The sequence below is a fragment of the Pogona vitticeps genome, chromosome 12 (genome assembly GCF_051106095.1).
Source record: "Pogona vitticeps strain Pit_001003342236 chromosome 12, PviZW2.1, whole genome shotgun sequence".
NCBI classification, from domain to species: Eukaryota; Metazoa; Chordata; class Lepidosauria; order Squamata; family Agamidae; genus Pogona; species Pogona vitticeps.
Genome location: NC_135794.1, coordinates 7328268 through 7355223, shown reverse-complemented (window position 1 = coordinate 7355223; position 26956 = coordinate 7328268). Strand labels below are relative to the sequence as shown.

Here is a 26956-nt window from a genome sequence, read left to right as displayed (position 1 = left end):
ACACTGAGCATGGGTCATCAAATAGTTCTGTGGCTGGACCAAACTTGACAGCCCATTGTCTGCAGAGACATCTCTATTATCCTGCCCTTCAAGGCAGAGACCTGCTCTTGTTGCATACCGAGAACATCCTGGGGTGATGAGGCTTGCAAGATAACCTCTTCTTCAATGATGGGGAGGAGACCAGAATTATACTTCTTTGTGGCAAACCCTGTGATGCCAGAAGAGGTGTTTCAGGGCTCTATCGAAGGAACCCCCTCCCCCCATTGAGGAAACCTTTACAGGAGGTTTCTTGTCCCTCTTTTGACCCTCTAGCTCTGCAAAAGCTGGAGGTCTCTTTAGTTTGGGCTTAGAGTTGATGCCAAAGGTAGCACATAAATAGTAACATCAAAACCACAGCACACAGTGTGGTCAAAGAAGAGGAGTCGATTGGGTGTGGTGGTCTTTCAGTCTGTATTGTTGATGGTGCTGTGGTAGCTATCTCTGCACTGAAGGTGAAAGACACCTCCAGCAGCAAATGACTTAAGGGGTTGCTGCTTTGCCAATGAGTCCAAAGAGAAAGCAACCTTAAATCAAAGGTGTGCTCTTATGTAAGCGTCACAATTTTCTAGACTTGCAGTGTAAAGGCCAAGCAGGTTTGCAGGTTTGTGCATTATGACTTTCTCCTAAGCAAAGCAGCAGTTGGAGTGACCAGTTAAGGTTATCTTGGCACCACAGGAGGAACACTTTTTGAATTGCAAGGTTGGTGCCAGAAAGTAGACTGGAGGCCATCCTCCAAAGGGGATGGGGGAGAACAACTGTCTATTCTAACGAATAAAACTAGCTGTTTGCAATAAATTAAAATTGACATCAGATATAAAATACAGCAAGAGACTGATAGAGTAAGTTTGTTGAAATTTGGCAAGACTTCCTGAATTTTATATTACTGAAAGGTGAAGGCTGTTTATCCAAACAGGAACTATCAATTATCTAACAAAACGTGCCTTTTATTAGTCCATATGATGACAATGGAGAAGGGGAAAAAGAAAAGTATATACAGACAAATAGCAGAAGGTGTAGAGGACTGAGGAATTCTGAAACAGCATTGTCTGGATGGCATATGAAAAGGATCTTATGGAAATGGAGAGAACTACTGTGTACATGTCCATTAGAGTGGAGGGGAGCAACTCCAACACTCAGTGGCTCAGTCTGAAAAGGTCCAGAACATGCTGTGGAGGCACAAAAGATAATCGATATGTGTGAATCCACTAAGACTATGAAGGAGAAGGAGAAACGGCATATTTAACTTTCCTTTTCTGGCCACGTTTCAGTTTAAATTTTGTACAGACTTCTGTTAGAAACACAATCCACCAGAGGGAGACCTTTCACATGGTTCTGTGCTGAACATAAATCTGGTGTTACAGTTTATTGGAGCTGATTCTGGAGAATCTGCCAAACTGGAATCATCTGTAAGGAGACCTGGCTTTAGAAAGGTTTGGCTTTCTCCACCATGGATGTTGCTGCTGTCCTGGAGCAGTTAAGAGAAAATGGGAGTCAGGCCTGATTCCATGAGTGGTTAGACCAAAAGGTCAGTGTGGGGCAGAAAGAAAAGAACAGGGTTCCATATTTGTGGCCAGAGCACCCATTAGTGGAGCGAGAAGCAACAGGTCAGGTGACACGAAAAGGGAACAGATAATGAACCTGAAACTGGCAGCCACAGAATCTGAAGGGCTCAGAGCCTGCTTCCTTGAGAGCATTCTTACTTGAGAAAAACAACCTCAGTGAGCCTGATAAGTGGAATTCTAACAAAAGTTGGAAGAGTCCACTTTACACCCTTCTCTGAGGCAGAAGGGGTTATCTGCTAGCAGCTACTTGCTGGTACAGTGTGTACATTCCTAACATGGGGCCTTTAGTGCAATAAGCCCCGAGGCAATGAAAATACCATACAAGAGAAGTAAAAACAGTAATGGGAGGTGGAAATTAGAACTAAAGGTAGACATTTTTTTTTTAAAAAGAGAAACTAACAGAAGACAGTAGCATGACAGTTTAAGGACTGAACTGAACAGCAAGATTACACCAGATGCCTAAGGGAAGGCCACAGAGAGCATAAGCACAACAGTATACTCTCATTCATATCCCTGGCAGCTGCTACTGACAGGTATACTGCCTCTGCGGCTGGTGAGTCCATACAACTAGTATTCACCGATGACCTTATCCTCCAGGCATTTGTCCAAACTAACCCTTTTAAAAAAAACAAATTGCTGGCTCATTCAGTTCTTCACATATCACTCTGTATTTTAACTACACACTGTGTGATGCATTCCCTTTTATTGGTCTCAAATACTGGCACTCGCTTCTTTTTGAAGTTTGTCTTCAGGCCTGTCACAAACTCTGACACAGCTTTCTGTTTTTTGGGGGGTTCCTCCAGTTAAAACTGGAAGAATAACATCCAGCAGAAGATACCACCAATCTTCACATGATTTTCTCTGTGGTAGGCAAAAGTCCTTCCGTTCTTCAATGGAGCACACAGAAAGAAAGAAAAGTATGAAGTCAGGAAGCAGGCACCTTTATCCTTTGACAAGCTGACATCAGTTTGCTTTGGTCTACGTGTCAATGTAAGCATCTTACCTGAATACTATTTAAAGTTCAAACAGGTCCTGGTCTAAACTTGGTTCTAAGGATTTAATGCACCAAAAGATCACTCAAACATTTGATGCTTTTACTTATACTGTAACAGTAAGCTGACTGAATGTTCAAGCTTCAATTATATCAAAGCAAAAGAGATTTAATATGAGTTTTTCCTTTAACATCAAAATGGCAGAACCAATTTTAGGATTTGTACTGTATTCTCCAGCAGCCTTAGCAATTATTCTTCTCCAGTAGGTAACCTGAATGGCAAAATAAGCATGTAAGATATTCAGAAGAACCTTCACCTGTAATTTTTCCATTTGCTTCAGACGGAGGCTGCCAATTGACGATGATGGTTCGGGGCTTTCCTTCTTTACTCACTACTGTCACATCTTTTGGGGGTGAAGTTGGAACTGCAAGAAGGATGCTAACGTTAAACATATATTAGGCGACATCACCTATACCCACCAGTGTGTTCTGCTACAGTTACATTCGGCTACAAAAAAGACAAGCCTACCAACTCCCAACAAGAAAAATAGGCTATTTATCTGTAGCATATCTTGAGTAGTTTTCTATGCAGTCATAGTAGAATCATAGAATAGTGAAGTTGGAAGGGGCTTAAAAGGCCATCAAGTCCAGCCCCTTGCTTGATGCAGGAATACAAATCAAAGGACATCTGCCAGGTGCTTCTCTAAATTTCTCTTGAATGCCTCCAGTGTTGGAACACTCACCATTTCTCAAGGTAATTGGTTCCACTGTCTTACTGCTCTAACGGTTAGGAAGTTTTTCCTGATGTTCAATCAAAATCTGACTTGGTGTAACTTAAGCCCATTGCTGTGTGTCCTGCACTCCAGGATGATCAAGAACAGATCCTGCCCCTATTCTCTATGTCAGCCTAACAAGTATTTGAAAAGTGCTATGACATCACACCTCTGTCTTCTTTTCTCAAGGCTAAACATGCCCAGTTCTTTCAGTCTTTCCTCATAGGGCTTGGTTTCCAGTCCCCTGATCATCCTTGTTGCCCTCCTCTAAACTTTTTCCAATTTGTCAGCATCCTTCTTGAAGTGTGATTTTCAAAACTAGACATAATACTCTAGATGAGGCCTAACCAGTTCTGAATAAAGGGGAATTAGCACCATGCAGGATTTGGAAACTATACTTCTATTAATGCAGCCTAAAATAGAATTTGTCTTTTTTTTTTTTTGTAGCCACCTCATACCGTTAGCTCATACTCAGCTTGTGATCTATGACAATTCCAAGATCCTTCTCGCTTATAGTATTGCTGAGCCAGGTATCCCCCATCTTGTAACTATGCATTTGATTTCTTTTTTTTGAGGTGCAGTAGTGTGCACTTATCCCTGTTGAATTTCATTCTGTTGTTTTCAGCCCAAGGCTCCACCTTATCCAGATCATTTTGAATTTTGGTTGTTGTGGGTTTTTCGGGCTCTTTGGCCATGTTCTGAAGGTGGTTCTTCCTAACGTTTCACCAGTCTCTGTGGCCGGCATCTTCAGAGGACAGCACTCTGACACTTCATCTATCCAGCCCACCCTTAGTTAGCTTGTTAATCCAGAGCACAGAGTGCTGTCCTCTGAAGATGCCGGCCACAGAGACTGGTGAAACGTCAGGAAGAACAACCTTTAGAACACGGCTGAAGAGCCCGAAAAACCCACAACAACCATTAGATCCCGGCTGCGAAAGCCTTCGCGAATACATTTTGAATTTTGTTTCTGTCTTCCAGGGTATTAGCTATTCAACCCAATTTTGCTTCATCTGCAAGTCTGAAATGCATCCCTGCACTCCCTCATCCAAGTCATTAATAAAAATGTTGAAGAGCACCGGGCTCACGACAGAGCTTTGGGATAACCCACTTGTTACCTCTGCCCAGTTCTTGGAGGAGCCATTAATCATCACCCTCGGAGCACGAGTCTGTAGCCAATTGTGTATCCACCTGACACTTCATCTATCCAGCCCACACCTAGTTAGCTTGCTAATCAGGATCTCATGGGGCACTCTGTCAAAAGCTTTGCTGAAGTCAAGATATACTATGTCTACAGCCTTCCTTCTGTCTGTCTGGGAGGTGACCTGATCAAAAAAATGAAATCAGGTTAGTCTGGTAGGATTTGTTCTTGACAAATCCGTGTTGGCTTCCAGTTATTATTGCATTGTTTTCTAGATGCTTGACTTGTTTAATAATTTGTTCCAGAATTTTGCCTAGGATTGATGTCAGGCTGACTGGCCTGTAGTTCCCAGGTTCCTCTTTTTTGCCCTTTTCGAAGATAGGGACAAGACTACTTATGAGTCTGCACCTGCACAGAGTCACCCTTCAATGCCTTCTAGATGGAGAGAGTTTGGGCAGCAGCCCTTCTACTCCTGACTATAATACACATGTCAGCGCACTTTCCTCAGTTCAAAAATTTGGACAACATAGTGGCAGGGCTCAGCTGTTAGCCAGAGGGGAGGAGGATAATGGGTCATGTGAATGTACAGATGGCCGCTTGAACAACAAGAGTCACAGGTGAGCAATCTGTTTGCATTCTTCATAATCTCTGTGCATTTCCACTGGAGGAAGATCAGTGAGTTCACCTCCTTAAAAGGCTGCAGAGGCAGGTGGGTAGGTACCTGCATCTACTGAACACTGCAGAGAGATCTTTTCTTCCAAACAAAACACCCCTCTCAGACCTGGTCTCTAGGTGGTAGTGTCAGATGAAAGTGAACAGCTGAGACTAGGCTGCTGCCTGACACAAGGCAAGTAAGGATATCCTTCTTAAATCATGGCAGAGGTGGCTACAGCCCTTGTCTATTGGCTGCTGGGGGTTTTACACAGAGCTGTCTTGGCCAGTTGGTGAGCTAAGGTGATGTTTTCATGACACACTGAGCAGTTTTTGAACAGAAATGGTTTGTCCTTCTCTATTCCAGAACAATCTGAGAAACATCAAGAGTACTTTCTGAAAACAGCCTTTCTCTGGATGTTAAAAGTCAACTCTTTTTGCATCTTTCACGTGGAGAGATTTATCTATTGGCATAGACAGCATTTGAGGGTAGAGGGGAAAGGTACAGCTCTTAGAGCTCTGTGTTCTTAAAGTAGACCAGCATTACATTTCCTGGTACCCAAACAAAGAGGCATTCTGGCCAGTAGCAAGCAACATTCCTGCGATTTCTTTCCATCTTGTCCAAGGTATTGTAAATCTCATAGAGATTCATCTATCCTTGAATGATGACCAGCAAATAATGAGGTCTACAAGTTTCTTAAACCTGGTCCCACCCTGTTTGCTTAGGTACCACACCACGGTGGATCTGTTGGTGCTGATCAGCACCAAACTGCCTGTGACTAATGGCTGAAAGGCTCTGCAAACTTTGAATACTAACAAAACCTCAAGAAAGCTGATGGACCTATGCACATCCCTGGCAACCCATCAGCCCTGGACACAATGACGTATATTCGTAAATGCTGGTCCGCTTTTTAGTTTTAGATACTATTGCTGTATGCAGGAAGGTACAATAAAGACACATAATTTGGAATTATTGATTCAGATCTCATTGTGCACAGTGGACCCAAAAGATCTAATAATGAGTTCTGTGGAGTTTATTCTATTTTGGAAACAAAAATAAAAAACATAGTACATTTAAATTTACATTGACTCCACAAAACTGCTCTGTTAGGAGGCCAGAATACCTTTTGTTATGTTTAAACATTTGTTGCCTTTAGAGGCATTCACATTTATATTTATCCTCACTACAGGAACAAGATTTTAAAGTTACCATAAAGTAAATCATCCTAGATAACATGCAAATTAAAAAACATGGAGCAAAGGAAATGAATCTGAAAGCAGGCAAACTAATATAGGTCTCTCAGTTACTGAAACTGTCTGTTCTCAAACCTCTCTACTTTTGCAATTCTCATTAAAATGAAAGAAGCTTGTACTTGTGATTGCTCCTTCAAGGGTCATATCAGAGCTTGTCTTATCTTACTTGTTCAATAATTAAACATTCCTCCATTAATTATTAACCATAATGTTTTTCTTAGCAGCTGCTATTAAGATGAAGTTTATGAAATATTATAGAGGGTTTAAAAAATCTTTTGCATAACAAATCTACTTATTTGCATATGTAATTTATTTCGTTCAAAGAACTGTAAAAATTCCCCACATCTTCAAAGTATGTGACTGCCAGCACGATATTTATACATAGGCATGTAACCAGCAATAATGATATATCCTGTGAAAAATGTCACTGTCAACACTTCTAGAAATGATTCAATAATAGTACCTAGTTCAAATGTAGTTCCGTGTGCCGTCATACTCCAAGTACTTGATCTTCGGCCTTTAGTCACCATCACAGAAAATTCATATAAGGTGTTTGGTTTCAAGCCAGTCACTAAAAAACTTAATGTGGTTGTATTCGCAGTCTATAACAAATCAATGGGTAGTCAAATGAAAATATCTGTATTCAATACTCTCGTGATGAGAACAACATACAGCAACTTTCTCCCACCCTATCTTTTAGACTGCAGCTCTTAACATTTTTAAAAACACTGGCTAGGTTGGCTAGGGATGATGATAGCTGAAGTTCAAAATACCTTAAAGGGACTAGAATGGAGAAGATTGGTCTCATGCATCACTGCATCTTTATATTTTCATTAACTCTCTCCCAATATATACTAAATTGTTCTAAATGCAGGTACTAGAACTGTTCTGAATTTCGGCTCAATTCCTGATCATTCTTCCCACTTTATTATGACAGATCACAGATTCCAGATCATTTTTCCCACTCTACTATGATAGATCAGGGAAACACACACTCAAAAACGATTTTTTGTTTTCAAATACGTTTTGATAAGAAGATGCAAACTGCACTGCTGATTTCATGTATTACCTTGTATTTTGTGTTGGCAGGAATGTTGGTTTTCCAGCGGACTGTGTAGTAACGGGCATCTGAGACCTTCTGGTTTTTCGGCAGAGAATTGTCTGCCCAGGTGATTCTTATGGTGTCATGGCTCAGAATAGAAGCCTGAACTCCCACAGGTGGCATCATGGGGGAGGGATCTGGCACTGGAGTGTATGGAGCATTAACAACAAATAAATCAACTTCAGAAGTGTCTAGGGAATTGATGGGCAAAAAAGTAGGGTATTACAATAAAAAGAAAGAAGGTGGCCATTATACATGAATACAAAACAAAAGGGTGAAATGCAGGGTAATACGATGAAATGAAATGTGAGGAATGAAGAAAAAGAGAGAAAAGCCAGAGTTAATAGGCAACACAAGAATAACAAAAACGTTTTCAGTGACTATTTTGATTCCTTCTTAAAACACGTCATAAACAGCATACAAAGTTGAATACTTCAGCAAATTGTTGCAAAAGTAACAAGATTACAATTTCAAACATGTTATTACTTATCTGAAATTGTTTACTAATTATGATCACTAGCATTAGCTAGATTAAAATATTGATTTAGCCCATCTTCAAAACGATGCTGGAAAAGCAAAACTGAATTAGCATCCAACACGGTCAGTTAATCTTTCATACAGACTTGTTATTAAATCAGAAAACATCAATGTTAAAACACCTCAAATGTAGCTCAGCAACAAAGTGCCTTAAAAAAAGAGAGTTTCTCCCCCAAGATGCTACATGACAGAAAGTGACATTAGTAACCACAAGAAACAATATAACAAATGTTACTGGGTGACTGTTTAAAACCCAAGTTAACATGCTGCAGTTTATGATTAGACAGTTCTATTTGAACACTCATTAGATATACCAAGCGATTATAGAGAGATTTAGGAGTAACTGCATGCATTACATAGCAAATGTGACTGCTACAAGGGCAGCTGGGGTGGTTTCTGTAGTAGTGCTGGATCACACACCTACCAAATATTCCCCAATAAACAATGATATTCAAAGACATACGCACATGCCCACAATTAAAAGCTACTGTAAACTGTGAAGTTCTTGAGCAAAACATGCCATCATTTTATATATTTTATGCTATGGCCAACATTGGAGTGTAATGTGAATAAGTGTAAATTCAGGAATACGGATCAGATGTAAACACCTTATTTAAATTACAATGCAAGAATATGTATATTTAAAAAATCTGCAAGCTATATTAAAAAGTACTTGGATCACAAGAAACAAGGCTGGTTGTTTTGAAAACAGACATGACTTACCTGTGTAGGCCCTGGTTACTGCACTCTCATAGAGTGGGATTCCTTCACCAACGTTGTTATAAGCTTTCAAAGTGATGACATAATGAGAACTGGGATCTAAAGAAAATAAAGAATTCAAATTACTGCTACTAATTCATTACAAACATCTAGCTGTTAAACCTTTGCTTGCTTTAATAATTTCAGCCATACATAGTAACTGAGAAAAATGAACCAATAAGCTTAAAAGTGTGGGGGTTTTCTTGCTTTGGGTGTGTGAGAAGGTGTAACTGCTTTCCCTCCCTGTCAGAGAAATAGCCAGTTCAGCTGTTAATGTACCCACGTTCCCGGTAGAGTGAGCCACAGTCTTTTCTATTGATAACACAAGGAATTTATACAGTCTGGTGCTTTAGAGTAGAAAGGTTCAAAATTCTGATCTAGGTCATATGGAGGAAAGCCTGTAAGACCTACTTCAATATTGAAAGCACCAGGACCCTTTCTCTGACACCAGCAACAAAAAACTCATTGGAATGGGATGGAACCTCCTCTCACTTAACACAGTGGTTGCTTCGCCAGCTAAGTGCTGACCTTGAACAGCAGTCTCCAAGACTCTACCTCTCTGACTCATGGGGACTCAGGAGCTGCAGTCAGGCAAGCAGCTGGTTCAGCTGTTATTTGCATCTGCTTAGCAGTCTCAACTGCTAAGTTGAGCAGTTGGCCATCTCATAAGAAGAGAAGACTCCTTGGAAAAGTCCTTGATGTTAGGAAAGTGTGAAGGCAAGAGGAGAGGGGGACGACAGAGGATGAGATGGTTGGACAGTGTCATCGAAGCAACCAACATGAATTTGACCCAACGCCGGGAGGCAGTGGAAGACAGGAGGGCCTGGCGTGCTCTGGTCCATGGGGACACGACTAAATGACTAAAAAACAACAAAGTAGTCTCAACACCAAAACGGGTTGTAACACCACCTCTGGCCTCAGTGGCTGGAAGGAATGCCCCTCTTCACCTGCCACCATAACTGGACAGATCCTCAGAGGAACCAAAGACAGCTCAAGGCTGTCATCAGTATTCATTATGGATCTCCCTCAGGGAAAGGTGAATTAAGCCAAGAAGGCAATAAAGAGGAGTTCATTCAAAAAAACCTGCCCCCTGAATCTTGGTGGTGCAGAAACTGGAAGGGTGCACAGGGAAAGCTATCAGGGAAAGGCTGGTCCTGCCTCTGGAGCAAAGGGGAGGACTTATCCATGTTAGACTACCCTTCTCCACTGCAGGAAAAAATGTATTTTATGTTCACATTGGTTTTGAACACAGAATGTTTTTGAGCAGCATGAAGTTTTCAGAATGGATGAAAGACACAGGTATTTTTACAGCAGGGTTATATTAGCTGACAGAAAGAAAGTACTCTTATGATATAAAGATTAATATTGCTCTTATACTGTTAACTTTAAAAATATCAAGAATATGAAAACCAAGTACATTTGTTCCTATTACAACTGTTCCTTACCCAAATTCTCAATAGTATAATATCGTTGTTTATAATCCACTTTGATGGTCTGTGCATGGGGACTGCCTACACCGTAGCCTATGGCATAACCTCTGACCACAATGTTCTGGTTTTCAGGTGGAGTCCAACTCACAACAATACTGGTTACAAGTGGCCGGACATGTAGGGAACTTGGAACATCTGGAACACGAGTTTCTACAAAGAAGAGAAAATCCTATTTAAACCAATTAACTTCAAAAATGTTCAATGTGAAGTATTTTATTACTGTTCTTGCTAGTGGGTAATATTAACTCTGACAGTTGGGGTCAAGGAGAAAAAATATTACAGCTAAAATAAGAATCACTAATTCTGTACTAAATATTGTACTTAACATTTTCAAGGCAAAAAAAAGCTTTCATAAAGATGTGAACTTCGTTAACTATTTAGCCAATTGCTGATGCTATATGCATATTACTTCATCATGATGTTTTGTAAAGACATAGATTTGGCTACCTGAGCAAACCAAAGACTCTGATGGAGGTGAAGCATATTCCTATGGCTGAGGCAACCGCTACAGAGTTCCTTCTCTTACATGAAACTGTTTTTCACGTCAGTGGTCATTGCATCGCTAACCACTGTTATAACATTTCCCCTTATGTAGCTCTAGCTATCTTATTAATAGCAATGTAAATGGAGAACATGTGATCTAGCCTACATTTTGCCTCAATTTTAGTGGGATGCAGTAACCCTCACCCATTACTGCAATTAGACAATTCAGGCCACAAGTTTGGAATGCAAGCTAATCAAATGCATCCTACTTCTTGTCTCCTCATCCTGGAGGGGAGTGACAAGTGGGGTGCCACAGAATTACGTCCTAGGCCCAGAGTTGTTCATTATCTTCATTATAACTTGGAAGATAATAATTAAATCTGCCGATGACTCCAAACTTGGAGCAGTTGCTAATACATCAGAAGGCAGAATCAGAATTCAAAATTAGCTTATCACATGGGAGACCTGGGCTAACACTAATGAATTTCAACAGGGAAAAATGTAAAGGGCTACACTTAGGTGGGACGATGCACAAATTTAGGATGGGAGACAAATGACTTGGCAGTAGTACATGTGAAAAGGATATAGGGATCTTAGTAAATCACAAACAAAAATGTCAACAATATACTAGGCTATATCAATAGAAGCACTGTGTCCAGGTCAAGGGAAGTAATAGTACCACTCTATTCTATTCTGGTCAGCTCTCACCTAGATTACTGTCTTCAGTTTAAGACCACAGTTGAAGAAAGACTGGGAGAACGTGGCTTGTTAAGTCTGGAAAAGAGAAGACTGAGTAGTATGACACCCTTCTTCAGGTATCTGAAGGGCTGTCACATGGAAGATATAGGGGCCTTTTTTTCTTTGGCAGCTCAAGAGGACTGGAATAGAAGTAATGGATTCAAATTACAAGAAAGGAGATTTCAACTAAATATAGGAAGAACGCCCTGACAGTGACAGCCATCTGACAATGGATTTGACTGCCTCAGAGGGTGACAAGGCTCTCTTTCATTGGCAATTTTTAAGTAGACGTTGGATGGGCAGCTCTCAAGGATACTTTAGATGTGGATTTCCTGGAATTGATGGTCCTTTACAGTTTTACAGTTCCATGATTCTATGGTCTAAAGATGTCCCATGTAAACAATTCTGTATCTTTGGTAAAAGGATGCAAATCTACATTACACCTTCCTTTTAGGTCTTCACATTCCCAACACCACACACACTTTCAAGGTACATTTTTATCCATACCATCAAGGTCACTTTCAAAGGTTTCTGCTGATATCCAATCAGTAGATTGCCCCGTACCATTCACCGTCAAGGCAGCCACCCGAAAGCTATACTCTGTACCCCGTTCCAGACCTGATTAAAAAAAAAATGAACAATATTAAAATATTGATCTGAACAGTGTCAGCAAAGTTTCTGGTTGCAATAAGAACATTATCAATTCCACCATTATCACAGTTAATTCCTTGTGAATGTAAAATTAAATATGTGCCTAAAATGAACAGCTTACACAGCTGTTATTTCTAGGATATGATTTGGGTCAAGTCTGACATAAATCTAGTTAGCTAAGTGTTTCATGCTTTTGCTTTCCACCTCTCAGTTGGTTACTTGAGTATAATCCAAAGCTATGAATGGCACTCAGTGATGGATGTCGAAAGGTTCAAGTAGATTCAGTTGACACAAATCATTGTCTGCCAAGCTGTGCCAAGATTAGCATATTACAATGACCTTCTCTGTAAATCAGCAGCGAAGGACCAAGTGAGTTCTTTGTTAAAAAAAAAAAGACTTCGCTCTTCAAATGATTATTCATCTTCTTTAAATATAATACAGTGGGGTCTTGACTTAAGAACGGCTCGAGTTAAGAACATTTTGACTTAAGAACCACTCTCACAGGAAAATATTGACTTGACTTAAGTACTTAGATTTGAGTTAAGAACTGAAAAAAAACCACGTGGGAGGCAGGGAAAGTGCAAAATTTGAACTTTCAGTTAACTGTTGGCCAGTGAAAAGGGTGCCTGTCTGCTTCCTCACTCCTCCCAGCGTTTAGAGAGTGGATTGGGAGACAGTCTTCGGACTGCCTGGTACTGTAACTGCCTGGACTGTCTTTTCCCTGCCTTCCCTGAACCTTTCTTGACCTAAGAAAAAAAGAAACAAAATATCCCCCTCTAGTGGTCGAAGGCAGAATAGCAGCTTCCCATTAGTTTCTATGGACGGAAAAGAGCAGATACGGATCAAATGGTTTTCAATGCATTCCTATGGGAAATGCAGATTTGACCTGAGAACTTTTTGACTTGAGAACCGCCTTCCAATACAGATTAAGTTCTCAAGTCAAGACCCCACTGTACATTTCTTTCAAAGAGAAACCTAGCCTAGCCACAAAAATATATCAAATGTCTATTTATTTAAACGAAATTATATCCTTTGTATATGAAATTCTTGTCTGATGAAGTTCTGTTCTTTTCATGATCACGGGAGTGAATCCTACATGAGTTAGGTTCTGCTTCTAAGACAAGAAACTTCCCAGCCAGGAGGCTGCAAAGGCTCTATGGCCTATGGGTCCGCTGGTGGGCCACTATCTACTATGGATGTAAATCCTGTCCTGTGAGGATATGGAAATGTTGTTCTTTTCTCCTTGCCCTGCTAAAGGGCTCAGTATTTTTCAGTTGCTATCAACTCAGTCTTCTCCCACAAATTGTGTAATACGTACAGTCGTGCCCCGCTTAACAATTACCCCGCATTATGACGAATCCACTTCACAAAAATGTTTTTGCGATCGCAAAACAATGTTCTAAATAGGGTTTTTTTCACTTTGTGAAGATCGGTTCCCTGCTTCGGGAACCGATTCTTCGTATTACGATGATCAAAACAGCTGATTGTCAGGTTTTCAAAATGGCCACCGGGTGCTTAAAATGGCTCCCCACTGTGCTTAGGGATGGATTCCTCGCTATACAGGAATCAAAAATGGCCGCCGTATGGAGGATCTTCGCTGGACGGTGAGTTTATAGTCCATTGGAACGTACTGAACAGTTTTCAATGCGTTTCAATGGGTTTTTTAATTTCACTTTACTACGTTTTCACTCTACAGCGATTTCGCTGGAACGAATTAACGTCGTTAAGCGAGGCAACACTGTACACCAAACATCTAAACTGCTGCATTGTTCCATGGGCTTTTAAAAATCTGAAGTATCAGAAAGATCCTCTGCACTACAAATAAATCATGTAGGTCATCTGTGCTTGTGGGGTGCAGTGTCCCTTGCTGCTTATAAGGAGAGGACACTAGTTTCACACAGACTGTCCAAGAGGCATTCTGCATGCATTGCAAAAACAAAACAAAAACTTGACAGCAAAAGAGCCATCTTGTCTTCTTGTCTCTCACACACTAGAGGTGAGGAATCTTGTGGGGCTTCAAAATTCCTCTTCTAAGATTTCTCATGTTGTGACAGCTTAAGTCATTGAAAGCAGGAAATTTAGCAACTAGTCTCTCTCATGCACACATCCTTTCCCACCATTGCTCAAGAGTCCCCAGAGCAGGCTGTGGGAAAGAGTTCATCAAAATAATTTAAACTGTCCAGAAAATACCTGGTTAAGTTTTACTCAAGGAACACTCATGTTATTTAGTCAGGTGTGCTCTTTTCTATACTTCCTGACATTAATGGTTCCTTAGAATATTTATTTAAATGGCCATACATTATGTTTCCTTTACTGCTGAAAAAATAATACAGTCAAAACAAGCAGGGCTGAACAAATTATACTTTACTGCACCTCAGGAGATAACCTTTCCCCTCATCTTTACTATGAAGCAATGAAATTTATTAAAGATTCTTGAGCATTCATAAGGACTCTGGTGTTAAATTCTTCTACATTTAGACAAAAAACACGAACTCACTAACCTTCAATTAGCTGGGAAAGCTGTGCCCCAACAATCATCTCAGTGACATCACTTTTGCGAGTCACTTTTCGGTAGCGAATCTTATAGCCAGTAATTTCCCCATTGTGCGTTCCTGCAGGAGGGGGCTGCCAATGCATCATGATACTCTGCGGGAAATTACATGGCATTATAAATCATGTTCTTCACATTAAACTATGGTAGCTCTCATGCTTCATCAATCTCTATTATATTAGTTCAAGAAACAATTATATGTAATATAAAATAGGTGTAAGCTTCTATAACATTTGAGGCACTAAAATGATGTTTCTTGAAGATGCTCTATAGTTAAAACTTGCAAGAATGTTGTTTTGTTTTTATATCGCTATCTTTATGAATTACAGAGCAGCTGATGGAAATCTGGCAAACTCTAGTATATGTCAAATCTAAATTTTACTTCTATTATAAAGAATTCCTATGTGGTATATTTTGAAACATTAGCACTGCTCATCTCCAATGATCTTAATGCATCATAACACTTAAGCTGCTGCATGCTGGCTACAATATAAGACACTAATTAACACCTACTTCACTTTTAAGGATGCTGATTGAGCAAATACAAGATCTATGCTATGAAAACCAGGCAGTTGAAGGCAGGATGTGTAAGAAGGACTGAATATGGTGCTCAATTGCTGGTGGATCTAGATCCTCCTACCCTTCAAACATTACTACAAAAACAAACTGACAGCATCTTACCTTGGAGTTTTGCACTTCTAGAGTTAGATTCTGTGGTGCAGCACTGGGAACTAGAAAAAAAATGGAAGCAGTACTTCAAAACCCATTCAGAAGTATCTTTTAAAGCAGTGGTTCCCAATCTTTCATCCCCAGATGTTATTGGAGTAAAACTCCCAGAAGCCTTCATCACTAGCTGTGCTGACCAGGATTTCATTGTAGTCAGAGTCCAGCAGTTGCTAGATTCGTAACATTACATTTCTGACATATGTGCTGGTTTGGCTCCAGCAAGGACTATCAAAACACTTAGTGGGATTAAAATTTATGCCATCTGAATGTGGTTGATGAGATACCTTGTCCTCAGTGGCTGAAACCACTGATTTGACCCTAACATACCAATCTTGTCATCATCAACCTACAACATCCACTAGAACAGAAGTTGCATAAATCAGAACAGAGGAAGCAATCCATGAAGAAGAAGAAATCACTCTCTCTCTCTCCCCCCCCCCCGTGTGTGTGTGTGTCACAGCTGGACAGATTTTGCCATATCCAGATTTTCCAAAATCCTCATATGATTGCTACAACAACCCCCTGATTTCAATAATAACTACATGCTGTCAAATCAGTTCTGATTTACGGTGGCCCTTTGCATAGCTTTCTAGTGTAGAGTATTCTGAAGTGGTTTACCATTCCCTTCTTCTGGAGGCAATCTAGGTCTGTACAGCTTTCCCAAGGCCACACAGGCTGGCTCCTACCTCTTTCTACTATCATTTTATTACAAATCTAGCTGTACGACATCACCGTTCATGGCACATTTGGACTAACCAAGACAGGCCACTCATAAACATAGTAAAATGTTTTTCCTCAGTAAACAAAGCAGATAAAATTGTAAAAGAAAAAGGCAGAAAGCCTCATCCTCTCTCTAATTTTATGTTTACCATGGAGATTCACATGAAGAAATTATGCTTGCCACCTGAAAAAATTAAATGAGAAAAGCTTTACATCAGGCTTGTCCAACCTGTGGCCCAGGTCAGCTTGTAATGTGGCCCAGTGCAATTTTTTATTTAAAAAAAAATTCCAAAGTTTCAAGTTACACTGCTGGCGCTTGCGGCCGGAATGTGGCCGGGGCATGTCACAACAGTAGAGGGAGAGAGAGGGAAGGAAGGAAGGAGTGGGAGGGGAGGGGACAGGGGGGCTGTGTGACTGCATTGTGCTGTCCCCGTCAATAGGTAGACCCCCTCCCGGCCCCATAAAGCCGCCGGAGTCGAAGTTGGCAGCCTCTGCTGTCTGAGATCACAGCTGCCAGTAAGCGTGCTTGGAGCGGGGCTGCGGAGGACGGCTAGGGCTGCCCCCCCATGCGGCCCAAACCAAATGTATGTGCGGCCCAAACCAAATTTTCATCTTCTAATGTGGCCCAGGGAAGGTGAAAGGTTGGACACCCCTGCTTTACATTATTTTTGCTGTTAGGAGGCACTCACCATCCGATAGTGTTCGAATGACAACATCTTGTGTGGAAACTCCTGGACCATGTTTATTGTAGGCCACAACCCGGAAACTATATTCCGTGTACTTTTTAAGACCAGTGATTGTATAGGAAAGGCCTGCAACATCAATATCCTGTATTTGAAAAGATATAGATTATGTAGTCTTAGAAAACACTATTTCTGTTCATTTTTGTAACTGCAGAAATGGAGAAGCCACGTCATACCTGTGATGAGATGGGTTTTTAAGTTAAAATCTTTTAAAGGCATATGGGTTTTGTAATTATGAAGTGAGCCAGAGAGGTTCCATTTTGTTTCTTTGTATATAATATCTGTGCTATGCTGACAAGTTGTTTTCCAGGCGAGCAGAGACAGTGTTATTCTGAAGGCCTGAGAAGGACTCTGTGATTAGATAGATGGAAATGTTGTGACTCTTTGAGAAACCACCGTAACCCAAATAACATCTGGTGTGTATGAGAAAGAATTCATGTGATGTAACAGGACTGTTTGCCTAGTAACGAACTCTGATTGGATGACATCGTGGGAAGGTGCATTAGGCCCTTGCCAGTTACTCTTGAAAAAGGAACTTTTTACCTATGGACTTTGTCTTTCCAAGACCGACCTTTCAGTGATTCGTGACCTACACTTCAGCCATTTGGGACTACCTACATGGACTGGTTTCTATGATTTGCTGGATTACTTTTGGACTTATGGGATTTTTCCTAAGGACTGTGTATTACTATTTTCTATGGACTGTTCTATGGAATATTCCTTATGGACTTCTTTTCTTGGAATACTCCATGTGGACTATGCTCTTGTAATTTAGTAAGGACTATGGTATATTTACTGGATTTTTCTTTTCTAAGGACTATGGGTCATATAATGGATTTTTACTTTTGTTTAGGGGTTTTTATTCTATAGGATCACTGAGGACTATAGCCTTTTCATAACCTACTTGGATTATTTGGTTTTACTAATGATTTCCTGGACTGGAACTGGTTTTATTCTTTTTAATGTCTTTTTGTATTTTTAATAAGGTTTTTGAATACTTTTCTATTTTTCATGTTTTCTTTGCCTCACTACATCTTTGTAACTAAGCAGCACAATGCTAGATTATTTGTTTTGGTTTAATTTGGCTTAGTAACATGCTTTTTCTTTAATAAAATAAAGATTATAAAACTCATTTGGTTTCCTGAACAGTACACTTGTCATAGGGTCATCTGAGAGTGCTGCCTCGGCCTAGCTTACTTAGAGTCCTGTCAGTGGTGCAAGTTAAGTCTAAGGACTACAAAGCCCACTTGACCTTTTCACAATAATATCCGAGAGTACCAAGGTGTTCTTATGTGGGCAGACTTGTGAGAAGGGGTGTTGTAGCATGGCTGGCTGAATTGGACTCTTCAGCTCATTTTAGCATGTGCAAACTCCTGATTGCTCTCTGTCCAAGCGTACACGTGTGTTTTCAAACCCGTGTTCGTCACATGGTGGCAGCTGCGGGATGGACCACGTGCTGGGTTTTGTAGTACCTCAGGATGACCAATTTTTGTTCTATCTAACAGCTTGAGTGACCCTGATCCACAAGCTAAGTTTTGATTGCAGTGGGACACTGAGGCTTCAAGGAGCTAGGTGCTTCCCTGGGTGTAAACAGTAATTTCCTAGGAAACGCTGTTTGCCAGCAGTTAGATCTAAAGGCTGTGGTGAGAGGTGTTAAATCTTCAGGCTGTGGTAATGTGTGTTAGAATCTGGGGTGCTCTTTTAAGAAAGAGATTCCCAGTGGGACAAGCAAACTGTTAGGAAACAATAAAATTTAATCAGTAGGCATGTGCAGGTTGTTACAACGTTGTAGTGAAGAAATTCCAAGATGCATGTCCTTTATTTTTGGAGTGCTTGCACCCTAGTTGAGCAGGTCATTTCACAATCTTAGGATTGCATAAATGACTCTGACTGCATTGTTTTGGAACTTGCATCCAGGTTTTTTTTCTTTTTTGTTTTGGCCTAAGTGTACTCCTATAATCTTAGGATTTGCCGGAGCACCTGGCCGTGTTCCGGACTAGCTCTGGGTCTCCCCACTACGATCTTAGGATCTGGCAGGAGTACCTAGTTGCATCTGGCTTGGCCTAGAGTCATGCCCTATGATCTCAGCATCTGTCGGGATGACCTGGCCCTAGAGGTATCTATATGCACCCAGTTCAGTCATTGATCATCTCTGTAACTTTAGGGTTCACAGAGTGATCACAGTTTTTCTTTTCTCTTCCTTTTGGAGTTTTCAGTATTTTGGTTTTGGCAGCTGTCTGTCTTCTCACAGACCTTAGGGTCACAGGGACAGCAGTTGGTCGAAAGTGCAGGAGAGATTTTTAATTTTATTTTGGTTTGGCAGCTGTTTGTTCTCTCGCCTATCTTAGGATAGCAGAAGGGACAGCAGTTGGTCAGAAGTGCAGAGGAGATTTTTAAATTTTCATTTCTATTATTAGAAGTTTTGTTTTCGCTGACCTAGCCAAGGCTAGAGTGCCAGCAGGAATGGAGGAGCAAAATCAGTCTAAAACCGTGGATTTACCCCTAAAAATGGCTTCAGGATTTTTCGAGGAAGCCAAGCAGAAAATTAGGGAAAGAGATTTCCTGATACGTGAGCTTTATCAGGAGAACATCCTTTTAAAACGTTTTCTTAGCACAGAACCTGGCTTGATGCAAAGGTTTTTCCAAGTTCAGCAGGGTTCCTGTGTGGAAAGAGTTAACGAGGCCCAGTGGAATGCTAAGGAGCATTCCAGAGAAGACAGCGATTCATCGTCCGTCCAAACAAAGGATTTACAGGCCCTGGAACCGCGCGAAGGGAGAGAAATGCAGCCGAAAGTTTGCCGGGAAATAGCATCGGACGGCGCAAGGGGGAATTGCAGTGCATTCGAATTCAGCTCAGAACCATCTTCAGCTCCTTTTCAGAGCACAGGACAGGTGAGAAGTTCTGAAATAATTTGGGAGGAGACTATGGGTTTGCTAGAAGAAGGAGAGCAAGGGATTTTCCAAAGTAATAAAGCAATTGCTGGGACTGAGAGCTTAGAAGCAACAGGACTTGTGTCAGCAGATCTTGATGCATGTCAGATCTCAAACAACCCCCCTTCTCTTAGCCCAGAGGGAACAGCGAAAGCAGACTCTGTTAGGTTGGCAGAGACCCCATGTAATTCATGGCAGTTCGGAAGTAAAGAAAAATACCAAGGGGGTGGCCTACTCAAGGTACCGGAAAAGTCAGCTGAGGAAGCTGGAGGAGTGAAGGTTTTCTCAGAGTCTTTGCCAAGTGTTTTAGTGATTGATAATGGAGCGGTTTTGCAGCATGGACTTTCACATTGTGAGACTGTTTCTAACACAACCAATGAAGGGGGAAGCGCTAACTTTTTGGGATTACAAAGTACTGATGTTTCTCCAGAGACGGAAATCATATCTGAAAAATTTGGCCCAGTACCACAGTTAATCTTCTCAGAAAAATCTTTAGAAAGAAAAGCAGAGGTTTGGGACAATACTTATTTTCAACAGCCTATTTTCCAAGGAAGTGGTGAGAATGCTGATACTGTTTCTGAGGCTATGCAGAGTACTCCCGAGGGAACTTTGTTGCAGCAGCGGCCTCTTGTGACCAAACCTGATAGCACAGCTAATTCAGCAATACATGTATCCAGGGGTGAAGGCATTGATCAATTTGGCCCAGGACAGATATTGGAGCCTGTGTTAGCTAAACCCCAAAACGTCTTCTCGAATTCACCAGGAGAAACTGATGTGGTGAAACTTTTTATTACAGTCAATGAAGGATTTACTGCTGTTTCTGTTCCTATAGATCTAGAAGGGTCTAAGGGCAATTTAGTGTCTGGAACTGTTGAAAGGCTTTATCAGATTTTAATTAAAGAGGAATATCGCCCTGATACATCATTTACTTGCCCTCAGGAAATTTACCAACTCAGAAAACTAGCACCTGGAATGGAAAATACCTATGTTACTTTTCAGAAATTGGTTGATGAATTGTTTGGTGATTTACATTATGTGATTGGCTATGTAGGCAACCTTGTAATTTACAGCCCTGATCCAATTCAAGCAGACCAGGGGGCTTGTGATGAGATGGGTTTTTAAGTTAAAATCTTTTAAAGGCATATGGGTTTTGTAATTATGAAGTGAGCCAGAGAGGTTCCATTTTGTTTCTTTGTATATAATATCTGTGCTATGCTGACAAGTTGTTTTCCAGGCGAGCAGAGACAGTGTTATTCTGAAGGCCTGAGAAGGACTCTGTGATTAGATAGATGGAAATGTTGTGACTCTTTGAGAAACCACCGTAACCCAAATAACATCTGGTGTGTATGAGAAAGAATTCATGTGATGTAACAGGACTGTTTGCCTAGTAACGAACTCTGATTGGATGACATCGTGGGAAGGTGCATTAGGCCCTTGCCAGTTACTCTTGAAAAAGGAACTTTTTACCTATGGACTTTGTCTTTCCAAGACCGACCTTTCAGTGATTCGTGACCTACACTTCAGCCATTTGGGACTACCTACATGGACTGGTTTCTATGATTTGCTGGATTACTTTTGGACTTATGGGATTTTTCCTAAGGACTGTGTATTACTATTTTCTATGGACTGTTCTATGGAATATTCCTTATGGACTTCTTTTCTTGGAATACTCCATGTGGACTATGCTCTTGTAATTTAGTAAGGACTATGGTATATTTACTGGATTTTTCTTTTCTAAGGACTATGGGTCATATAATGGATTTTTACTTTTGTTTAGGGGTTTTTATTCTATAGGATCACTGAGGACTATAGCCTTTTCATAACCTACTTGGATTATTTGGTTTTACTAATGATTTCCTGGACTGGAACTGGTTTTATTCTTTTTAATGTCTTTTTGTATTTTTAATAAGGTTTTTGAATACTTTTCTATTTTTCATGTTTTCTTTGCCTCACTACATCTTTGTAACTAAGCAGCACAATGCTAGATTATTTGTTTTGGTTTAATTTGGCTTAGTAACATGCTTTTTCTTTAATAAAATAAAGATTATAAAACTCATTTGGTTTCCTGAACAGTACACTTGTCATAGGGTCATCTGAGAGTGCTGCCTCGGCCTAGCTTACTTAGAGTCCTGTCAGTGGTGCAAGTTAAGTCTAAGGACTACAAAGCCCACTTGACCTTTTCACAATAATATCCGAGAGTACCAAGGTGTTCTTATGTGGGCAGACTTGTGAGAAGGGGTGTTGTAGCATGGCTGGCTGAATTGGACTCTTCAGCTCATTTTAGCATGTGCAAACTCCTGATTGCTCTCTGTCCAAGCGTACACGTGTGTTTTCGAACCCGTGTTCGTCACAATACCAAGTCCATCCAGCCCAGTATTGCTGAAACTGAATGGCACTGGTTTCAAGCATGATTCTTTCCTAGCTCTAAATGAGATATTTCCTGATGGCCTCCCATTCCAGCACTATCCAGGCCCAATCTTGCTTAAATTTACGAGATTAGTAAATTTACGAGATTAGTACGTTTGAGGTGGTAGGGTAGATTATGCTCTCCTAGGAGGAGATATTCTAGAAATCAGAAATAGAAATAATGCCCTGGATATATCCTGAAATATCCTCTTCTTTCTCCCAATCACGTATGTAGCCATCTCTGGTAGCTTCTCACAATTCTTCCTTAAGATCAACTCCTAACCTTCCTCTTCCAATCTGTTACTTACAATGAATGATACTAGAAAATCATAATTTGCTATAAACTGACATCACAAGGACAAGATATCTATTTATCGTTAGGTCAAATTTCCTTCATCAGTTGCGTGTGCGATCCTAATCCATTACAGAAGTTAGAATAAGCTTTTTTGAACAGATGACTATTCCTATTCTTTTCATCCATTGATGACAGAAATCAAGTGTAACAGATCTGTTTTCAATGTGAGCTATTAAGTGCTGACAGAAAACAAGATGAAACCTCCAAGGCTCAATTTTAGTTGAAACAGGTGGAAGGCATAATGTTAACTGTCTTGGATAGCCATGGATTTTTTTAAGTAACCAGCAGCTTCTTTAGTCAGAATGATAATGAAAGCAACAAGCAGCAGTATATTAGCAAATCAATAGACCTGATGTAAACAAAAATGAATACATTTTTACTCATGTCTGAACACTTTTTAATAGTTGCTTTATTTTCAGAAATTAAACTTCTGAGAACTAAACATGCTTAAAAATGCCAATGCTCCCCTTCATTGCCAGATGATAAAGTACAGTATTATCTGTCTAGCTCTTATTGTGCTGGTATAGTCAACAAAACAATAGATTCAGAAAGAACTAGTAAGTCACAGTAAACTATGCATATTACATCTACAGTTCCTCATTGCTACAGTATGCTCATATTAAAGATCAGACCTGTTCACTGTCTGTCCCCTTCTCCATATAATACAGTTTGTAGTTTTGGATTTCACCATTTCCAGATAAAGGCGTTGACCAACTGACAGTGATTGATGTGGGGGAATTGGCATATGCCCGAATATTGGGAGCTGGTCCAGGAAGCTGAACTGAAAAATAACCAAGATATATGATAAGATTTTCAATATATTTACTCGTGTTTAACTCATGGAAGAAGTTTTGGAACCATTTAATTCTAAACAAACTGAAAAAATATATATACTTGAACCCAATCTGATTGATGAAGGTACAAATCTGCTCCTCCCTGAATACAGTCACAGTTGAACCATGAATGAGCTGAACCTTTTTAATGTCCATAATTATCCATAATTATACTGGTTCAAATGACACAATTGAATATGGTTAATAATGACAGAAAAAATCCATAGTGAACCACAGTTTGTCTGTTATCCTCTGTTTGCAGAACATCCAGCAAGGAGACTGGTAGAGTCACTATTAACTATAATTTTTTTATTTTGTTGAAACCCTACAACATTCTTGTTTGAAACAAGCCAACTTTAAACCATGTTACATGCAGTTAACGTATTTTAAAAAGTTACTGTTAACTGTCATTTTCACAGCAAGGGAAACAATAATGACCCCAACCACTGGGCAGAAAAGGAGTAGCTGCAGGGAAACTGCAACGTACCTGAAAGGACTAAGAGACAATATTTGGGTGGCAATAAGGGAAAAAGCTATCTCAATCCCTTTTTCTTGGAGAGTCTTTAAACTATAAGCCTGGGACCAATGACAGACTAATTTTGAATCTTTCTAGCGCTGGCACTGTGACAACACATACTGATTTTTATCTTTTGTTTTTCCATAAAGAAGTGTTCTAGCGCTAAACACAGTAGTTTGTTTTTACAAAATTGAAAAATACTTTGTGGTAACTAAGGAGAAAGACGGTGGGAGTGGATTCTCCTGCTATCTGAAACATCAAGCCCAGATTAGTATGTCAAAAGAATACTACTCATACTCACACTCCCATCTTTTTGGAAAATGAAACAACTGATCACATGGGGAAAAAACACTGTTTGGAATGCTCTGGCTTGAAAAAAGTAGAAGCCTCCCAGTAGCAGGACCAGGGGCTTTGTTTAGAAGCAAAAAAGCTGATTTGCACTGGCCTTTGTGTCATGTGATCTGTTTTAAAAAATTCAAATGCATCCATTTTACTTCTGCAGCAAATCTTGTATTATGTACACATATAGCTGCAGTCTAAGCTGCTTTAAGAATCTTTGTTTTGGCTGGAGCGCCAGATAAAAATGCTATTAATTTAATGTCAGCAACAACAACTGATCTTAGTCTAGTGCAAAAAGGATCTGAAAAAAATCAGGGTTAAGTAGTACAAGTCAGAATCATATGCAAATATTATGTCAAATTAATCAAAACACAGCTAGCATGTTTTTATCAGCAGCAGCCAGAGAGTAGGTAGAAATGTATATTATACATACCCTCAGGTTGTGTTGCTACTTTCAGTGGCACTGAGCTCTCCCCAGGTCCACGTTTGTTATGAGCTACCACTCTAAAAATGTACACTGTTTCAGGCCTCAGATTTTGAATTGTCACTTGCATTTCACCTGGATAACTTGTATTTTCAACACGTTCCCTATTTGGGAAAGGGGAGGTAAAATGTTCCAGAAAAGAATAGCTTATTAGGACAGAATATAAGCAATTCTGTTGTCTAATACATACAAGCAGTAAAAAAAGAAAAGAAAATAAAGATATCTATTCCAAGGCATGGTGTCCGCAACTACAATCCCCAGATGATGGTTGCAACCTGAGTCTTAACTCACCTCATATGGGCAGACCTGGTACAGACATCTGCCATTTTTTTTTGTATTTTTGGAACTCTTATCTACAATTTTTCTCTGCTATTCATGAAGTGGTGGTGTTCAGTTTGATGCAGTAGAATTTTCTCCATGAGAGCTTGCAATTCGTTTGATTTTTTTTTTTAGTGGTCCAATAAAGGTACCACTCTAATTTTACAAACTAAGATTCTTCCCAGTTATTTGCTTTCTGTATCTTCTATCTTGATTAACACATTCCTTTCTTAAAGCAGCAATGTGTATGATATTAAAAATATACCTGTTTGAATTGGAGGTGCTTAGCAGCTAAAAGAAAATTCATACTGATATTCCAAATCACTGCATTTAAAACTACAATACTTAAACCTCTATTGACATTAGGTATGTGCAGTTTCCAAACAAACGGAGCTACTGCAAATTATTGAAAAAATACGGTGTCTGAGCATGTAACATGCTGTGGAAGAAATAATGAGTATCAAATAAATAAATTAATGCAAATCATTCATTATAACACATATTTCACCTGGATGAGTGTATTGAATATTTCAGGCTGCTATCTCCTACAATTTCACAAACGTTAGTGGAATTTCCATAAATTACCTGTTCACACCTTCCTTAGTGTAAAATACTGAGTAGGTGAGATTGTCGCCATGTGGATCTGATGCAGGGGTCCTCCAAGTCAACTTGATGAAGCGGGTGGAGACAAGGGAAGCCACAACGTCTCGAGGAGCTGAAGGCAGGGGTCCAGCTGTAGCTGGTGCTAGATGGTCAGTAGTGGCACTGGTCAGTGAAGTGGGAGGTAATGTTGGGATGGCAACATCTTGTCATGTGCAAACATTGGGGAATATGAAGGGCAAACATCACGACGATTTAAAGAGAAAACAGAAAAAACCAAAAAAAGAAATAAACAAAACCACGATGGGAAACAAAACAAAATGAACACACAAAAAAGGCCATTAAACTGAAGGTTGGCATGCAGGCAAAAAGATAACTACTGAAAACTAATGGGGAGTATCAAAGGAGACGTCACTGTAGGACAAGCAGTCAAAGATCTCCATTAAAAATGAAAGTGGGTAGGGAAAGGAAAGGTGAAAACTGAGGATAAAGTATCATCTCACAATGGAAACATCAAGTTGTGATATGTATGCCTTCTCATTCTGCAGTATTTACTTTTCAGAAAACTACCTTCTCAATATACCATATTATACAGAATCATCTGAAGATTTTCAATTTGCATTTATAAACAAAATAGCAAGCCTCAAGAGCAATACTGCATCCACATCTTAGCTAAACATATTGTTTTGTCATACTCTAAGTTGTCCAACTACATCACTGCTCTCTTCCTTAAACAATATTATTTGGGTCTGATTTCTAGTTAATGAAAGATCTGAAAAGGAGAGGCATTACCCTCCACCTCATCCCAGTCCCTCAATCCACTCCATATTCCTCAAGACTCATTGTTCTTCAGGATTAAACTCCTCCTTACCTAACCCAACATGTAATGTCCTTCATATCAACATTGTTAACGCAACCACATGAAACTAAGTACTTCAGGTGCCACTGTTTTAAAACAAGCACAGTGAATAGCAGTCTTTTTTCTTCTTCTTAACTCCCTGTTTCAATCTGAGAGTAAGCCAACTTGGGCAAGAAAGGAGGGTGGGTATAAATGTTTTAAAATAAAAATTAATTAAAACGTCATCAAATTAAACAAAACTATCAATGAGAACATTCTGAAATGGGTGAAAAACCTGGAGTAATATCAGCTTTAAGGACAGCCTAGAAATGCCATTATATAATTGCTTATTTATTTCCTGTTTTGCTTTTCTTTAAACTAATTTCAGTCTTATAACCCAATGGGTAGTCTACAGCAGTGGTCTCCA

General features: G+C 40.0%; 1 protein-coding gene across 15 annotated transcripts in view; it reads right to left on the bottom strand.

Annotated features, from left to right (window-relative positions):
• NEO1 (neogenin 1) overlaps positions 1–26956 on the bottom strand; it is a 131135-nt gene that overhangs the window by 23106 nt on the left and 81073 nt on the right. For 8 of the 15 annotated variants that reach the window (XM_078380964.1, XM_078380966.1, XM_072981707.2 and 5 more), the window contains exons 8-19: positions 25677–25896; positions 24723–24877; positions 23233–23381; positions 16855–16993; positions 15401–15450; positions 14670–14814; positions 12025–12135; positions 10252–10446; positions 8771–8866; positions 7478–7701; positions 6872–7010; positions 2910–3017 (exon numbers count right to left, since the gene is read on the bottom strand). In XM_078380964.1, the coding sequence (XP_078237090.1) occupies positions 2910–3017; positions 6872–7010; positions 7478–7701; positions 8771–8866; positions 10252–10446; positions 12025–12135; positions 14670–14814; positions 15401–15450; positions 16855–16993; positions 23233–23381; positions 24723–24877; positions 25677–25896 (1731 nt within the window). The remainder of the gene's footprint in view (positions 1–2909; positions 3018–6871; positions 7011–7477; positions 7702–8770; positions 8867–10251; positions 10447–12024; positions 12136–14669; positions 14815–15400; positions 15451–16854; positions 16994–23232; positions 23382–24722; positions 24878–25676; positions 25897–26956) is intronic. The other 7 variants (XM_072981716.2, XM_072981710.2, XM_072981713.2 and 4 more) reach the window with 3 other exon arrangements.